The sequence below is a fragment of the Pelmatolapia mariae genome, linkage group LG20 (assembly GCF_036321145.2).
Source record: "Pelmatolapia mariae isolate MD_Pm_ZW linkage group LG20, Pm_UMD_F_2, whole genome shotgun sequence".
Classification (NCBI taxonomy): Eukaryota; Metazoa; Chordata; class Actinopteri; order Cichliformes; family Cichlidae; genus Pelmatolapia; species Pelmatolapia mariae.
In genome coordinates, this window is record NC_086244.1 from 27,301,984 (window position 1) to 27,321,446 (window position 19,463).

At 40.9% G+C, this 19,463-nt stretch overlaps 1 protein-coding gene across 6 annotated transcripts in view; it reads right to left on the reverse strand.

The window, feature by feature from the left end:
- Positions 1-19,463, reverse strand: part of scn8aa (sodium channel, voltage gated, type VIII, alpha subunit a) — a 49,932-nt gene that overhangs the window by 19,770 nt on the left and 10,699 nt on the right. For 3 of the 6 annotated variants that reach the window (XM_063463049.1, XM_063463052.1, XM_063463053.1), the window contains exons 6-18: positions 19,206-19,297; positions 16,114-16,335; positions 15,784-15,847; positions 15,475-15,616; positions 13,157-13,363; positions 12,785-13,066; positions 9,869-10,183; positions 8,156-8,291; positions 7,680-7,918; positions 5,197-5,370; positions 4,303-4,659; positions 2,734-3,207; positions 423-540 (exon numbers count right to left, since the gene is read on the reverse strand). In XM_063463049.1, the coding sequence (XP_063319119.1) occupies positions 423-540; positions 2,734-3,207; positions 4,303-4,659; positions 5,197-5,370; positions 7,680-7,918; positions 8,156-8,291; positions 9,869-10,183; positions 12,785-13,066; positions 13,157-13,363; positions 15,475-15,616; positions 15,784-15,847; positions 16,114-16,335; positions 19,206-19,297 (2,822 nt within the window). The remainder of the gene's footprint in view (positions 1-422; positions 541-2,733; positions 3,208-4,302; positions 4,660-5,196; positions 5,371-7,679; positions 7,919-8,155; positions 8,292-9,868; positions 10,184-12,784; positions 13,067-13,156; positions 13,364-15,474; positions 15,617-15,783; positions 15,848-16,113; positions 16,336-19,205; positions 19,298-19,463) is intronic. The other 3 variants (XM_063463054.1, XM_063463051.1, XM_063463055.1) reach the window with 3 other exon arrangements.

A 19,463-nucleotide genomic window follows, 5' to 3' on the forward strand; every position in this document is an offset into this window, starting at 1 on the left:
CTTTGTATTCATTTTGCCCACCCAAGGAACTTTGCCCAAGTTGAGCCTTCACATGCGGATTTAGATTTATCTAACATAGGGTGCAAACACGTTATATTTGTGTTTTTCATTTTTTAATACATTTGCAAAGAATTTTGAGGTAAAAATGAATTTAATTCACCTCGATGAAGCACAGTGATTACTTACTGGATGAACTGTAAATAACAAAAATAACCAGCATTTTGTTTTCTTGTTCAATATAAAATGTATCTATAAATGCACTTTAGTTTATTAAAACCTTAGATTTATAGACAGATGGTTAAATAATATTTTATAATGAAGCTCCCGTTCAACCCTGGTGCCCTACAGTTTCCACCCAGCCCCTGGGGAGTCTCTGTGTTGTGGAGTGGAGGTAATGGATGGTGTGGAAGCAGTGGTCTCACCATCTGTCCAACATGGCTCTGGTTCCATGTATTCCTCAACCGTCTCCACCACAACCACCTCCTCCACGTCTGGTTTGATGTCGATGGTGCTGCCCTCCGAAGAACTGGTGTCATCCAGCTAAAGAAAAGCAGACGCATAAACACATTTTGTTAATGTGGTGGTGTCTTGTTTTTTTATATTTATGTTTTTAATCATAGTTTATTCTATTTGTTTTTGGGGGTTTTAAACATTTTCTTTTGTTTTATTTACTTTATTGATCTATTGATTTGATCTTGTTTGCTTTACAAAGAACTTTGATCAACCTCGTTGCTTTTAAATGTGCTACAGAAATAAAATTCACACTGACATTAAGAAACAGACACATGTGGAAAAACAATCTCACAAGAATAGAAACAAACATACAAAAATGCAAAGTACAGAAACTTTTCACGTTTTATTTCAGTACTAAGAACCGATGGACTCATAATGCCTCTTAGAGCCTTAGGAAATGTTATTTCTAAATGACATCAGCTCTATCTTTAAATGGAAAATCTTTGATCTTTGTTTTTTTTTCTGTGGTTTTTTTTTCATATTGTAATGGACTTCATAACAACCTTGAACATCACCTATCATCCGTTTGAACACTGAAATGGAATATCAAATGTCAGATAATCTGCTCTGAAAGTCTTCTAAATGCATTTCATAAAAACACATACGTCAGAGAGCGTCCATTCATCCGCAGTGCCTGCCTGCTCAAGCCAGTCTAGATGGCTCTATTGAGTAATGGGGTTATATTAGTGTCTGAGCAACATAGAGTGGCCAGCCACACCCAGAGTTTCACTGGCATGAGAGAGAAAATGGCACAGTGTTGGATAGCTGAGGATTATACACAACAAAAACAACACGTGGAGCATCAGTTTTTACAAATTGACAATGTAATTAGGAACCAGTGAAAGGGCTTGAATATCATGGACATATTTCTTTGTATGCCGTTCTTTCTTTTAGTAAAATCTCCCTGAATAAGATATGCAGTCATGTTAAAAAAGAAAGTACACCTTCTTTCATTTTCACAGTTTTATATATCAGGACATGATGGGAAAAAACTGGCCATAACCAGGTTTAATAACTATTTAAATACAACCTGAGATGCATACATATAAAAGATTACAGCATGTCATTATTTATTTGATACAAACTAAGCAGTCCTGTGAAAAACTAAGTAAACCCCACAATTCAATAGTCATAATAACTTTAAAGCTGAAGTAATTGCTTTCTGAATGACTTTATCAGTCATTCACGTCGTTGTGATATGAGAGGCATATCATCTTACATCAGTTCATTCAGGTCTGCATGGGTTCATTTATGCGGTCTGGACTTGAGTGGGCCTTGTTTTGCTTATTTTTCAGCCTTTTGGTTGCAGAGTTACTGCTGTGCTTGAGATCATCGACCTATTTCATGACCCAATATCACCCAAGCCTTAGCTGTCAGACAGACAGCCTCACATTTTACTCCAGAATACTTCAGTAAATTAGTTTATGGTTGATTCAGTGACTGCAAGGTGCCCGGGTCATGTGGTCTTATCTGTCCAATTGTCATTGTTCTAGAAGTCTTGTAGTTTGTTTAGATTTGACTTTGCTAACCTAAGCTGTGTTTCCATGTTCACTTAGAGAGAAAGGCTTTCTCCTGGCAAACCTTCCAAACCACCATATTTGTTTAGTCTTTTCCCAATTTTAATGCCATAAACTTTAACATTTTACATACATTAGATCTGTAGAGTCTGAGATGTGGCTCTTGGGCTTTTTGCAGTTTTAGTATTCCACAGTCTGACTGTGCGAACAAATTGCTGGGAAATCCACTCCTGGCAAGATTAGCAATTCATTTGAATGCTTTCTTACTGTAGGATTGGATACAAGGCCTTTGAAATGGCAAATGGTCTTCCCAGACTGATGGGCAGCAACAGTTGCTACTCTGAGATCTGTAATGATGTAACGATGATGTCTTTCCCCCTTGAACAAACACCTGAATGCTCCAGACCAGCAAACTCCTGATTTTTTAGATGAACTCACACATTCTGATGATCAAGTGCATTTGATTATCAGCACCCAGCTGCTGCTTATCCTCTTAATTTCTATGAAAGCACTAAGGGTGCACTTAGTTTTTCACACAGTGCTTCTGCATTTTGGCTTAATCTGTGTTAAATAATGGAACAGTTTAATATGTCATGTTTTGTAATCAGGTTGTATGTACTTGATGAACCTGATCAGGATCACAGAATTGCAAGAGGACGTGCTTTCTTTTTCATGTGACCCTATCCTAGCTGTTTTCACTCACCTCTTTGCTGTTCTCATTGTCTGACTCGCTGCTGAAGTCCTCTGTGTTGAGGTTCTCAAAGTCGGACTCTCCCACAGCTATTGGTACGCAAACGGTCAGATTTGGGTTGTGGATAAAGGACATGTGGTCTTCGTCGATCATGTACTTGCCCACGCTGCTGCCAATACCACTGGTAGTGCCGTTACCATTTTTGGCATAGTCCAGGTCACGGTTAATGTCCACCCCAGTGTGATTAGCGATACAGTTCAGTTTCTTGTCGTACATGTCTTCCAAAGGTTTCTGCTCATCTTCCATCGGTGGTTTCCTCAGCAGACTGGCCACCAGTAATCGCATCTTGGCTTTTATCCATGCGATGCCTTTCTTGATGCGCATGACAGAAATCTGCAGGTTGTTCGGCTCACCGTCATCATCTGTCGCCGCCAAGTTGTCAGCACTGAATGAGCTCAGCAACAAGGCAAGGAACAGGTTCAAAACCTTTAAAGAGCAAATGAAAAACAAATACATTAAAAATGGCAGTTTAGAAGGAAGCAGGAGGGAATCCGAGTAACCAACTGCACACTTGTAAGGTAGCACCTTGTGATTTACAAGCCACACCCTAAATCATGCCATGTTCTGATTTAAAATTTACTGTATTGAAGATTAAATTAACCACTGACATTATGAGCTCTATTAGGTAATGAATCTATGAAGTAATAAAGAGAAAAGGGGGTCTTTTTATATATAAACTTCTATACATTCATTTCTTATTTTACAACTGGAGGAAACGCCCCCTGCTGGTCAAGTGGTAGAATGCGGGTCTTCCACATTGGGTTCCCCAATTACATACAGTGTAATATGCTATGAATATCAAATATTCCATACACATTGTTTCTTCCTGTTTTACTTGTGATGCTAATGAACTTTTTTTTTTATTCATATACGTGTGAAAAAGAAAAAAGGAAACAAGTAATCGGATGTTGAGTGCTGAACTCACAATTTCTGACCGCATTACATTAGAGAGCTAAAAGGGGCATTTTTTCATTGGGCACCTTGAATTCCATTATTTCCATTGATGGATTGATTCCATTGATTAACTTTAGTCAGTGAGATAACTGTGATTCAAGTGGGCGGTACAAATGAGGCATCCAATAAAGCAAAAATGGAAGAAAAGTTGATGTCATATGTCGCAGTCATAGACCTTATTTATGGTCCAAACGCTATGAATTATGCAACAGTAATGTGAGTTTGTATTGGGACCTTGAGCGGAAAGCCCTGTCTAAGTAGACTTATGTGTGTTTTAACAGTCACACAGCTAGTTATTGGTAGTGAAAGTCATGTGTAAAAGGTTTAGGCTTGTTGTCTTCCTCCCTGTAACTCTACAGAGCTTCTAAACCTTCATCATCAAAGTAACAAAGAATAGAAGTGCAGTTTTCATACCAAATACTTTACTGAATTCTGCCTGAAGTTTTGAAACGTCCACTCGTTTTGCTCTACCTTCTGGACGTCTCTCAAACTGCGTCAAGAACGGTGCACCTGAGTCATGTGTGAACTCCCATTAACAGTTTCCAGCTAACAACATGGGACACTCACCACCAGGTTACCGATGACCATGACCATCATGAAGACGATTAGGCACATTGCCTGGCCGGCCACCTCCATGCAGTCCCACATGGTCTCGATCCACTCACCACACAGGACACGAAAGACGATCAGGAAGGAGTGGAAGAAGTCATTCATGTGCCAGCGGGGCAGCTCACATTCAGCAGAGATCTTACACACACAGTCTTTGTAATTCTTCCCAAACAGCTGCATGCCCACCACAGCAAAGATAAAGACAATGATGGCCAGCACCAGAGTCAGATTTCCCAAGGCTCCCACTGAGTTACCAATGATCTTGATCAGCATGTTGAGAGTGGGCCACGACTTGGCCAGCTTAAACACTCTGAGCTGAAGTGGGAGGAAAGAGTAGGAGGATTATGTTTTAGTCATAACATCCCATCTTTACGAACTTGTTGCTTCGATTCAGCAGAGTAAAAATAGCATAAATATACAGCAATGTTTAAATAAACACAGATTTTACTTTTGCCTCGTTTGCCTCAGATACAGTACCAGTGCAGAGCCAGTTTTGTCTTCGTGCTTATCGAAAAACAGCCCACTTTCTGACAGGTTTGAGAACCTGTTTGAGATCTGCCAGTCTGGTTTATCTTGCAGTAACCCCTAAAATATCCACATCAGTGGTTCCGACTTCTACAGAGAATTTGCGATGCTGTGAGTTTTTGACACATACGCCAGTTTTTGGGTGTTTTTTTTTTGTTTTTGTTTTTTGGAAGAGTTAAATATGTGCAAACAGCTCTAGATTAAACACTGACACTGCATCAGTGGAGAAGTATTGTTCGATGTGCAGAATGTGCATGATAACACACAACAACATGATGCAATGATACAATCTCAACTCTACTTTTCTAGGCAAAGATAGATATTTACCAATCGGAATGACCGCAGGACTGAGAGGCCCTCAACGTCAGCCAGAGCAAGCTCCACTAAGCTCAGAGTCACAATGAATCCATCGAAACAGTTCCAGGCCTCCTGAAAGTAGTAGTACGGATCCATAGCTACAAGCTTGAAAAGCATCTCTCCTGCGAAGATCCCCGTGAAAACCTGACATGCGAGAAGGAGGACAAATTTAACTTGGCTTCTAAACATATATAACAGAATGTAAAGCATAATGAGTAGTAAAAGAACCGATATATTTGTTCTGCAGAAAAATGCATTAGGTTAGTACTCTCAGCTACTGCAACTGAACTTAAACACAAATAGATTATTTACAGAGGAAGCACATCTAGTTAATGTCCGTGCATGTGTCAGCTGCTCTGCAGTCACTGAGGATAAAACGGCACTTGTTTGTTCTCATCTTTAATAGATCACTGATGGCTGCCTTCAATCACACAGACCACATAACGAACATACAGTCATGTAGGCCATACATGTTTTTGGATAATGACACTTATTTTGTCATTTTGCCTCAGCACAACCACCACAGTGAATTTTAAATTAAACAACCAAGATGTGACTGAAGTGTAGACTTTCAGCTTTAGATCAAATATTGCTTTCACTTTTTAAGAAATGACAGATATCTTTATGTTTATAGTCTCCTGTTTTCAAAGATTTCAAATTAATTGGATTTAGTCTATAAATCATGGATATGACCAAATGCTGTGTTTTCTCTCTTCAGATGTTCTGTTAGACCAGGTGGGTTTGTGGCTCTTTCTGCATTATTTTTTTCCTTTGATTTATTGGGCTGAGATCTGGTTACTGATTTGACTGAAGAATATCCCATTTCTTTGCTTTGAGAAACTCTTGCTTTATCGGTTTACACTCTGAAGTGCTGCCTGATCAGTTCTGCAACATTTCAGAATTCAGCATGCGACTTCTATCTGCAGTCGCATCATCAACAAACACTAGTGACCCAGTTCCACTAACAACCGTGCATGCTTATGCCATAACACTGCCTCCACCATGTTTGACAGGTTGTGTAGCGTACTTCAGATCATGAGGTGTTTCTCTCCTTCTCATTCTACTACAGGTTTATTTGTCAAAAAAATAAAATAAAATTCTGAACTCTTAGACGTTTTCTGGCAAAGTTTCATCTTTCCTTCCTGGTCTTGAGTGTAACCTGTGGTTTACACCTTGCTGTGAACTCTCTGTATTCCCCTTCATGAAGACTTGGGTTGATTGTAGACCTCAAGTGTGATACACATACTACCTCGAGAGTTTTTGTTTTAATTGAAATAAATGTTGTGAAGTTGTTTTTAATCATGGAAATAATTCTGTCATCATGCACTTCGGTTATCTTCTGTGGTCTTTTGGTGTTGCTGAGTTGACACCGCATTCATTCTTACTAGATTTTTATGGGTTGTTTTCTTTCACAAACATCAACCTCATACTGAGGATAACAGCAAACAGCTACAAAATGCAAGTTCAACACTTGGAATCAACTCCTGATCTTTTATGTGCTTAATTCAAATAATCATACATAACGAGGGAACAAGCCTCATGCGGCCATTAAATTATTTGCCACATAGCTGTCCAATTACTTTTGAGCTGTGTATAAAAATGTAATTCCTGAACAGTTAATGTAGTTCTTTAGTCAAACCCCTTGAATTAAAGCTGAAAGTCTGCACTTCCATGACATCTTGATTCTCTGAATTTAATCCACTCGGGTGGTATGAACTCGGGCATCATTGTCAAAAAAAACATACAAATCGACCTGTATACACCCTCGTGAGTTTGTCAGACTGTGTGTTCATTGGCGCAGGATGATGACTCATATTGCATCAAGGTGACCTAGAAACCTCCACCTGTACCACCCATTAGTCTTTTCAAGTAGATTTTTATGAACCACAACTGGAAAGAACACATTTCACTGCTTTTTCAATTGTAAATTAATACGAAACAGACATACACACAAAACTGTATATAAAAGAGCGTATAACAATATGTGTAAACGTATGTGAAATGGTGCCAGTACTCTGATTTACTCAGTTTCTTAAAGAAAAAAAAGCTTTTAATGAAAACAACCAGGTCTCAGAAATTATTTAGGCACCATTTTAGAAGAGCTCATCGATCAGCCTTCATGAAATATTAACGCCGCCCTCCAACCAGTCAGCCAACCAGCAGAGAAGCAGGCGCATCCACTGAACCAGAGTACAGCGAGAGAGACGGGAGAAGAAGAATGGAACATGTGTGTGCATGTACGTAAAGAAAAATCCACGAATACTAGGAAGCAGCGGGGGTTTTGGAAATGTTTTTTTTTCCCCTTTTCATCTCAGAACGGCCAATTAAAGCACTGTCAATTACAGTCCCATAAATAACACCTTTCTGTGAGCTACTGAGAAGAAGCAGAGAAGATCATTTACAAGAATACCAGATAAAAACAACAACAACAACAAAAAAAAAAATCCACTCACCAGATTTCCTACAGACAGCATATCTTCAAAGTCAGGGGTCATGGGGTAATGCTCCATAGCCATGAAGAGGGTGTTTAGGACGATACAGATGGTGATGGCCAGGTCCACAAAGGGATCCATGACTATAAGGTTCACTATCTCCTTGATCTTAATCCACATGGGGCTGCACTCCCAGATCAGGAATGTGTTAGCAAACTTATACCAGCATGGGGGACACTTGCGCTGAGACTCCTCCAGTTCTGAAGACATAGCGCGGATCATACATCAAAACCAAACATACTTGCGTGCTCAGCAAACTGCATGCAATGGTATAATAGGATAGAAAAAAATTTTATGCAATGTATGTATCTGGTACTTTTGAATATGCAAAGCAGATAAGCAGGAAATTCATGTCAAACTAATCAAACAATGAAGAGCAGCCCTAGTTAAAGAATAATGAGAGAGCAGGTTAAATAGCTGGGTTAAAGTGGCAGTACCCTCCACTAGTGTGTTGGTAATGACGCTCATGACACTGTTGGCCCGCTCTTTCCGCCCAAAGGAGGTATTGAGCTGGTCCACAGACACCATCAGGGAGCCCGACAGCTTCTTCTTCACCTCAACCTCAGTAGTCGGCTGTCAGGAGGAGAGGAAGAATCAAGCACCCATGGAGAGGACATGAACACCATCCCACATCACCACCGGTGGCCGGCGGAGGGAAGTGCACGACAGCAACGGCAGGAAAAAGTAGTCGAGGATCAGAATTTTTGGGGTGGGGGGCAGGGCACGTTTCATTCTCGTCTACGTGTATGCTGGTTTCAAGGAAGATGTGTGTATGCTGTAAATGCATGCAGGTTTCAGCCAAAGTGGGAGCAGTGGTCTAGGGCTACTTGACCTAATTGTGTTTGAATGTAATTAGCTCATCCCAATTAGATAATAAATGGATTGTGAGACACTGTGCGAGGAGAACTGCTTCTGCATGAATGCATTCTCAGTCCCGTCATGCAATAATGGAGGCTTTGCTGCCATTGCAATATAATCATGAGGTTATTTTACAAAATGTCTCCCAAATCTGGCCATTTTTAACACAAACTTGCAAATTGATGCTACTGTATCTTCCTATTTTGAAACCATACAACTTATATTGCAACCATCAAGTCAAGAGCATTGTAAATAGGTCATATGAAGGCAGGTAGTTCAAATTCATCCAGTTGTCATGCATGAGCATGCTCCAAGTCAAAGAGAAGGAGAGGAAATAACAGACATCATAACCAAAGTTTGGTTTGTCTACATCATGCTTGTTCTAATTTAGGGTTTAAATCTACCATGCTAACTAGAATGAGACACAACTAATTTGCTAATGCTGACCAGGGAGAGACTGGAAAACATAGAAAGGTATAGACAGACAAGGACAGCAGCCCTCCTTCATTTCTTAAAGTATTTTTTGAAAGCCTAATAGGATGGTGTGTTACTTTTATATATTTATACATATATATTTATGTAGAATGCTAGATACATATACTCTGGGATGGAATCAGGGAATTAGGGAAGCAGATAAAATTGTCTGTGGCTCTATAAAGCTGGTCCCCTCTGTTTCCTCCGCCTTCTATTGCAGATCTACCCACACAGGCTAGCAGAGGACCTGGATGCCTGGAGGAACACATCAACACACTGGAGCATGTTAACCAATCATTATATGCCATTTGTTAACAAAAACTGTGTTTCATTACTGCTAGTGTGTGAACGGGAACTTAAAACACAAAACTGTGTGTTACTTCTTTCTCTGATCTGTACACTAACGGGTCAGTGAGCAGCTGAATGATAAAATCATGTTTGTTTGATTGGTGCCTTTGAGTGCATGTACTTTATGAGTTATAAGTTTGATACTGACATATTCAAAACATTAACAGTCATCATTCATTTCAAACAGTAAAATTGCCTGGAAGTCACTGATAGACCAAGTATGAAGCTAACTTGTGAAAGGTTGGTTTAAGTATAAATGAATAAGTATAATCACGTTTATTTTCCCATCCTTTGCCTACAGTTGGAGGGCAGCATACACTGCAGGGGCTGGGGGAGGGGAGGCGCGAGCGCTTAGCCAAGAGATACATACGGACTTGCAAAGATGACAGTAGAGGATAGAGAGCCAGAAAGAAACGTAACGGACGAGAGGGGGGCCATGCCTAGATAGGTCTACTCATTGACTTCCTTACACTTTCGTCAGTAGCTGCCTTATCTATTTTCACCTCAGGCAGAAGGCGTCCACCGGGCCCGGGGCCAATGAGCGACACCACGCCGTTGCAGTCCACCGTGCTGTTCCTCTTGCCATGGAAGCCAGTGTAGCTGCTCCGCCGGTACGGGCTGAACAGGGAGCCTCGCCGCTCCTCGCACTCCTCAACGGTGCTGTGCTCATCGTCGGCGAATTCGTTCTCCGAGCCCACGTCCTTGCTGCGGCCCTTAAAACTGAAGATGCTGCTCTTGCTGTTGTGGCGTGAGAGGAAGGGTGAGCCCGGTATACTCAGGAGAGACTGGAGGAAGGAAATAGAAAAAAGGATGAGAAGAGGAGATATTTGTGTGATGGAGCCCTGGGCCCTTCTGAATTACAACCTATTGTGCTATAATCTTTACACTGCTTGTCATCAACTCCAGAGGACAAGATGAAAGCCAACATCTGTGGGAAATTTAATGCAGCAAGGGCTCCTTCCCACGAGGAGCCATATTCTTCTGGAACATTTGTGTGACTAAATAAACAAGAACTAGATAATTAGGTTAGTGATATGCTTCAGTGTCAAGGTCACACACACACACACACACACAGGACAGAGATACAGGCGTCTGAGACAAGTGCAATCTGAACATGAGTCACGACAGCAACAATCTGGAATGTAGCTAGCATTGATCCAACTATTTTTTTTAGCTCTACACAAAGTATGCTAGCTCACGGGAAATCAAATGTTTTGACAATAGCCCTCTGGTTGTGTAGAAGATGAGTGAAAAGCGCAAAGGAACCATTGAATGTCACATGAGGGATTTTCACAAAATGAGGCGCACACCACTTCCAGCACAAAAGTTGATATCCAGAAAAAGTGGCCAGGAAAATGCGAGCATCTCTGTGGAACCGTTGACCTACGAGTACGCAAGAAAGAGGAAATGGAAACTGATGGTGAGGTGGTCAATGAGAGGAATCTTTTTATCTGTAATGATGCTCCGACTCAGAGTAAAATGGCAGATAGGCCGGTTCTTATATCACACCTATCTATTCTATCTGAACACTCCAATACGACATGCCTCAATCATCCACTGACACAAACACTTTCTATCTAACCACACAGTTATAAGCCAATGTATCCATTGGCGAACTCGGGATAAGCATCTTACCCATGCACACTGGAGAAGCAAGGAATTGAACCATCAAACTAACAGATGACCTGCATCACCTCCTAAGCTGAAGCAACCACAATTGTTAGTCTGACTTCATGATGCACTTTTTCACTAACACACATATTAACTTCAATTAAGTGATCCAAGTATTTAGCAGTGTTATTTTAAGCTGTTCTGTGAGCGCCTTTAAGTTGCAGCTGTAACTAAAATCTCTAAACTAAAAACTTGGCTCACAGAAGACTGAGCCAAACTGTGCGCTGTTAAAGGACATCTGGCTTCCTTTCATTGATAGTTTTACCTCCCATTAATCAGACTACCAGATTTTCATGAATGTCATTGCTTGCAGAGATCTAAGACAGATGATACAAAATTAGAGAACCGCAGAAGAGTCAGTAGTCCACCGTATTACCAAGTTAGTGAGTGCCATAAAGCCTCCTCCGGTTGTCTCATTTATTGACTACGTAAATTTGCTGTCTGTGAATAAAGCCGATGCGTACCCTCACCAGAGCCTCAATCATACTGCAGGCCAAGTTCAGGTAAGAAAAGATCAATTTCTACCTTTAAATGACATCCTCAGGCAAGTGGTATCACAGTCATTTTGACAAGCTTTAAATCAGTCAGCTTGATTCCTGTAAAACAAATAAATGCTGCTGCAACACATAGTGCTGCAATGAATGCTCAGGTAATCCCAGAGGAATGTTTGACTGGAAAACCAAGCAATTAGTAAAAAAAAAAGTAAAATTTTATTTATATAGCACCTTTCAAGATAAAAATCACTAAGTGCGCCACAGAAGCTAAAACCTAAAAATCAAAATCAACCAAAGCAAGTTTAAAAAGATGATTTTTTTAGCTGTTTTTTAAAAGTGACCACTGAGTCCACAGATCTCAGGCTCAAAGGGAGAGAGTTCCACAGTTTGGGGGCCACAGTTACAAAAGCTCTGTCACCTTTTGTTTTCAGCCTCGTGTGTTTGACAACCAGCAAGCCCTGGTCACATGACCTCAGGGACCTGCTGGGAATGTATGGATGCAAATCACAAATAAATAAGGGCGCTCATTTCTGATTTAGCCAATTATGAGGCCCTTTGCATCAACCATTTATGGTAGCATTTGCACATGTAGAGGTAGGATATGAGGCCGATCCACACACATATATTTTAAGGCACACCATTTCACGCCTTTGTACACTATCTATGCCTAGTCTTAACCACTACTGAGGCCCCTGGACATGTGCTTCTTTATTTCTGATCACTACACGCTGCTCTGTAAGTGCAATCTTATATTTCACATACTGAAAATGAAAAGTAGTAAGAATGCTGTCCCTGCAGCCATGTGACTTACTGACATCTATATTCTATTCATAGACATGAAAAGGTATCTGTTCTAATTCTGTGTGTTGTTTGAGTTTCATTTGGTCTCATTTTGGCACAAAAAGCCTCATACAGCTTTACGCTAGCCATGTAGATATTTTCTTAAATGTTGGTGATTTTAGATTTTCTTTTTCCTGCAAGACTTCTAGTACCAACCCCAACATGTGTGAAAAAATCTACATCACAGCATGATCATGAGTGAAATACTCATCCCCAGAGAAGAGTTTGTCAAATTCAATGTTTTTATTCTTGAGCTGCAAATTCTGTTTATTGTGTAAAATTACTACCGGTTTATATCTTGTTATAATTTAGCTTAAATATTCCTTTCAATCAAAATGTCAGCATCTGATCATTGCTAACATAAGGGAATATCTTCCTCACCTGGTTCATGATGGAAGACTTTCGGCCCAAGCGGTTATCGGGGAATCTGAAGCGGCTCCTTTTGCTGCCATCGTCCGACTCTGACTTGACAAACTTCTCGCTGTCGCCTTTCTCCTTCTCCTGCTCCTTCTGCCGCCACTTCTTCTTACGGTTGCGGCGCTCTTTAGCGCTCTTGGAGCTGAGCTTTGACATCTCGGACGAACTGCAGGAAAGACGCCCTCCTCCATCGTCCTCAACCGCATCCTCCGACACTGTGCCTGCAGAGGTTGCCATTGCAGCCGTCTACCGAGAAACGAGCACGTGAGTGAAGTCAGAACGATATTTTGACACAATCCGTGAAAAAGTTTTGCCTTCAACTTGCAGAGGACTCACCTGAGCATCTTCTTGCTGCTTCTTTAGCTGCTCCAGCATCGCCTTGAATTCTTCTTCCTTCTGCGCAGCCTCTTCCATGGTGGCCTGATTCTGCTCCTCATAGGCCATGGCTACCACAGCCAAGATCAGATTCACCAAGTAGAATGAACCCACAAAGATCACCAAGACAAAGAAAATCATGTAGGTCTTCCCTGCCGCCCTGAGGGTCTGTTAGGAGGCAGTGCCACAGAGGTCCGGGGAGAGAGAGGAAGAAAACAGCAGACCCGTGAGATCTGATACATGACTTCAACGCCACAATCAACGTCAGCCTCACTGCTCATCTCTTAATATGACTCATCAGAAATGAAATAGAAGACGTACACTGGTCTGAGCATTCCTGGGGGCAAAAATGAATGCAAGCCTCAAGTGAGGAGGGTAAATGTCTCTCACCTTCTGAGGACAGAAGAGTCAAATCTACAAACTTAAAACAGCTCACACAATTTCATTTGTCTGTTTCTCATGTGAAAATAATGTGTGGAAATAAATTAAGTAAATGATTTTATACTTTGTGCTCATTAAAACCCTCCATGTGAGACTGTATTGTTCATCAGAAAGAACTGACCTACTTTGCACGCTCACTGTGAATAGCCAAACTATTTCTACAGATTTGGACGCTATGCCCACTGGAGATGAGAAGTGAGGAGACTGAGCAGCAGAGGTACAGCTGAACAGATGAAGACACAAAGGAGAAAGCTCATTGGTCTCACTTTGTCTTCATGCTAACATACAATGGTTAAAGTCATTCTTGCGCTGTTATATTTTTAGGTTTAGATAAACCAGCAAACGAATAGTCATCATGAAAGGATCCCAAATTTGACTAAAAATGTTCTCACTCATGCACCTCCTTCAAAAAATGAAATACGTCTTCAGGCAGCAAAAAGGAGAAAAAAAGGAGCGGACTCTAGCAGGTAGAGAAGTGAAATATCCTCACCCATCAATTATGCATGCAGTTGACGTATTGCTGAGAAGTGCGTGCAGGACATTTGGCTCAAACGTTCTATTTTAGTTGCACAAATCACTAAATCTTACATATATAATAAAATGTCGGGGTTTTTTTAATGCTCAGTACTGGGAAAGAAATATGATCCATAGGAAGGCGTTTTATTACTTAATGTCCTTACACCAAACCAAAAGCGGCTGCGTAATGATTATTCTACACATACGGCGTACAGTATGAGCGAGAGCCTGCAGTTGGAAGCTGAATTTCAAAGATGAGAGCGAAAATAGAAATATGTGCTAGGATGCTCTCATCAGGTCTCATCGCTCTCATTGGTCATACTGTAATCCTCAGCTCTTAATATTTCATGCTTCCTTCCTTCCACTTGTACGTGGAGGCAGGACTGTCTCCACCATTTCAGGGAAGCTTAATGTGGAACAGCCTGCAAGACAGACCAGATGGCGGTGACGGGGCCACAGTATCCACATGAGACTGAGAACAGGGGATAAACTTGGAGGTGAACTAGAGCTAAATGCAGAAGCCACCACCAGTTTTTGAATAATGTAATTTGAATAATTACAGGATGTTTGGTACACAATCTTTTATTGGCATTTGTGCTGCAGTGTAATAAAATCACTAGACAGCTGATAACCACCTCCACCATGCGATTGGTTTGCCTGTCAACTGGATCGCTTAAAAAAAACTTTTTTTTGCAAAATTGGACATGTGAGGTCACGTTTTTATCCAAAAATCCTTCTGGATTCAGGGAATCAGTTCATTCACCGTTTGAGGGGAGTTTTTCAGCTTTAGTGGTGTAGTTAAAGACTGCTGTCATCAGGCACCAGTTTAGCTCACTGGTTGAGCAGGTGCCCACACACACAGCTGAACGGCAGCAGCTGAACTGCTGTATTTCTTCCTCTCTTCTCTCGCCCCAATTTCCTGTCTAATCTTCACTAGTGAACTAACCAGTAAAGGCAAAAGAAATCTTTAAAAAACTGCTGTCACTAATAATGGATGAGAAACAAACCATCCATCGCACTATCCTTTTTTAATCATTTCATTGATTATCCAGTTAAGGGTTGTACTATTGGGGCGGAGCCTATCCCAGCTGTCACAGGGCAAGAGGTGTGATACACTCTGGGCAGGCTGCCAGTCTATTGCACTTCAGACTAGCATTATTTATTTATCTATGCTTTTGGTGACTTTGTTTGAATTATAATATATGTTCATCAAAATTAACACCTTTGAAACTTCTATAAAAAGGCCAAATATTAATCAGATTTCAGCACTGAGGGCTGTTACATGGTGAAACAAGCTGAAGTTGTGGACACATCTGCTTTACCAGCATGTAAAGGTTCTCCCAGAAGTCCTGTGTCATGAGTCGGAAGAGAGCCAGGAAGGCCCAGCCGAAGCTGTCAAAGCTGGTGTAGCCGTAGTTTGGATTCCTCCCAGCTTTCATGCATGTGTAGCCCTCCGGGCAGCGGCTGAGGGGTGGAGAGAGAGCGAGAGAGAGACACATAGAGACAGAACAGGGCATTCAGCCCAAAAATGAGTCAGCACTATTTACTGATAATGTAGTCTGACTATAAGCACACAGAGGAGCTACAGCAAATCTTGGTACTCTTTTTGAAGGGTGGAGAAGGCAACTCACCCAGAGTCTGAGCTGTTCCCACAGAGCAGAGCGTCCAACTGACCAGGCAGGAAGTAGAAGTTGGCTGAGAGGGGGAAAAAAGCAAGAAAGAAAAACTGCCAAACTGAGTCATTTCGCTCACATTCTGTCGAGATTTACTTAACTTAATCCATTCAGCACATTTCTGACTCCAGCTCACTCAGAAATTTTGACTTCAGTTCATTTGAAACAAATTCCTTTTACACGATAAGTGCCAAAACGACATATTGTTTCCCCATTCAAGCATATGGGTTGACTCATACTCTGACCTCCGTGCCAGGTCACCGTTGGTGACGCCTTGACTCTACTTACTGTCGTTCGTGATGTATTCGTCCCAGTCAAAGCCCTTACTGCCATTGGCTAGGTAACTCTCGTTGGTGTTGATTGGCCAGATCACACACTTGTGGCGCAGGTTACCCATGAAGAGCTGGAGACCAATGAGGGCAAAGACGCTCAAACAGAAGACGGTCAGGATCATCACATCCGAAAGCTTCTTCACAGATTGGATCAGGGCACCCACAATGGTCTTCAGGCCTGCAGGCCAGCCACAATCACACATGCGCACGCAGACACACACACACACACACACACACACATTCACAAACCACACAGGTGATGCAGGAGCTCCTCATGTCCCATGTGTTAATCTCTGGAGTGTCAGCTGCTACTAGAGCTCATCTTTTTAAATTTGTCACTGGGATGAAGCCCGTAAATCCCTGCATCTTAAGATATTCATAAAAATCTGGCTGAGACTACATTTGAAAACCTTCCCACTGAATTTAATTATAAATAAAAATAATAGATGTATTGTCATCGACTTGAAAATACAACTAAATGTTCATTTGGGATTTTTAACTAAATTCAACATCAAAACAAAAGGGATCATTTTATAAATAAAAATCTGAACTGGTAAAATACTACAAATTTTAGATATGGGTAGTAATACATTTTGGACAAAACTGGGAGTTTACATACAGAACATCTCTAGAAACAACAAACAGGAAATATTCAGGAGCCTTCCCACTCTTTTCAGATTATTGCAACAGATCTCAAATCCAAATAATGGGCTCTTCAACAGAAGAAATTAGCATTTCATTGCCAATGACGGATGAGGTAAAAAAGAGGGGGAAGACTTTATATAAGTGAGAGGAAATCCATAAGGAAAAGAGCACAGCAGCACAACGAGAGGCCATGAGAGGGACAGAGGCACAGGCAGGGGGGCATTAAACCACATGCAGGTCATTTAAACTCCAAGGCTGAACAGAAGCAATTCAATGCCAGTGCCGGTGTGGGCACTTTCTTGAACTGTCTTGTGTAAGGTGTCATTAGGAAAGCACTGACTCCCCATACCGCGACCCTGTAGTCTGTCTCATCCACAGTTTCACTAAAGACAAAATCGCTTTACCTTCCAGACCAGCCTTCTCTGGCAGCATTCGCACGGATCCACGAGGAACTCAAAGATGGAAGCAGGATCGCCCACGCCCCATTTTTACTGTTCACCCACTACACGTACAGCAGGCTTGATCTGCTACAAGCTTTCGATAAATTATGATCTTAATTTAGACTTTCAAATAATCTTACTAAAAGCTCCGTCAAACCAGACATGTAAGGAGCTGCTCATGTTTAAAGGGACCTATTATAATTTTCTTTATTTCCTTATGTGCTGTTACAGCAGCTGATGTTCATGCTATGTAAGAGCACAAACCTCAGGCTTAAAGCAGGTAAATGCTCCATTTCAGTTTTTTCAAGAATTTCAAGATATCAAAATGCACAGAAGCTCCACCCACCTTTTGTTTGCAAAGGACAGCCAATCAAAAGAAAGCTTGTATAAAGGGAGGAATGCAACAGCTTGATGCATTTGGGGGTCGCACAAAGCCCCAGCATAATCTAAAAAAAACAGTAAAGACTAGCTTAAACTAGAACTCTGATAGAGTCCAAGAATTAAAGCGTGGAGCTAGAAATAAGCATAGTAGGTCCACTTTAAATCACCATACATCTTATTTACAAGCACATGAAAAAATTGATCAAATCAAACTAAGAGATCTATATGTTTCCCTGGAAAAAAGCCCTCCCGTTCACATGGATTACTGTTTGCTTTATTAAACAAATCTATAAAAATCAATAAAAGCTCCAATTTCATTACTTCTGTACCAGCATTTTAACAGAGAGTCCAGAATTTTGGGGAAATATGTTATTAATTTTGTGGCTGAACGCTAAATTAGAAGATCAATACATCCTACCAACCAGTGTTTCGTCAGATTTTTAAAAAGCAGATACGATGTGTTAAATAGGGATCTTTGGAGCTGCTTTTAGGTGGCTGCTGTCTTTGGACAGAGCCAGGAAGTCTGTTTGCAGTCTTTAAGTTAACCAGATGCTCGCAGTAACATTAGGTACTGGCATGAGAATGGTATCAATTTTCTCATCCAACTTTGAGCCCAAAAACAAACAAGCATATTTCCCAAAATGCCAAACTGATATCTAAATCGTCTGCACTCAAAGAAGACTTTTTCAAATTTCAGTATGAATGTGTAATTTGAAAAAGAAAGCAATCTTTAGTGGCTGTTTTGCAACATGTGTTTAATGTTCTCCGGTCAGATGTCCGGTCAGCGTTACCATTCCATCTGCATTCCCAAATATCTTTTTTTTTTGTGATATATCATTCAAGGAGGTCGTAAAAACAGAGAAAAAAAATCAATCAACAAGCTAAAAAACAAAAAAGAGGGCAAATCAAACTTTCAATGCCATTAATCAGCCAAGCTCTTGGTAGGCTAATATTATAAAAGCAAGTGACCGAAAAGCATCATGCAGCATAAGAGGTATGTTCACAAACTAGGCTTGGCAGTCTTCATACATAAGTAATTGGTATGTTCTGTAAGATCTGTATAAGAGCTATACCTTTTCTCATAATATACAGCTCACAGGTTTGTTTTGGACCCCATTACCAGGAATCCTCTCAAATTTCCAATTAGGAACAACTACTGGGATTAAAGCCTATGTCTGATTTTTCTTTTCTCATAAAACATAACATGCATATTGTAAGTTTACAGTGTTCTAACAACACATTTCTTTGCCATAAGTAACGGCATTTGCTTCTTCTGAAAAGATAGTTGAAGTTGAGTGAGTTGAAGCTATTTCTCCTTAAAGACAAAAGCTGCCTTGGAAACAAGAGCGCTACCGGGGCAGAAGAGAGTGCAGACACTTTGGAGGGCCCTAGAGGAGACTGCAAAGCCTATCAAAAATGTATTAGTACCATTTTTGATAATTTTGGAGGAAAAATAAATCAAAAAATGGTTTTCTCCAATTTTTTTTTTTTATATCGCTAAAATCATAATCGTAATTATAATAATAGTGAGTAGAAAGGAAAGGGTGAGAGGATCAGCCTTAGTGTTTAAACTGAGTCTCACCTGGAATGACAGAGATAGTTTTCAATGCTCGGAGAACTCTGAATGTTCTCAGCGCAGATACATTGCCCAGGTCCACAAACTCTGTTATATATCTGAAATAGGGGAAGGATCACACACAGAACAAACACGATGACAAAAACCACACACGCCAAGAGCACAACACCACCGAACCAGGAGGAAACGACGCCACTCACAGAGCCTGTCCACTGAGGAGAAGGGTGGAAGGTAAAAGGAAAGAAAGACACACACACCTAACAC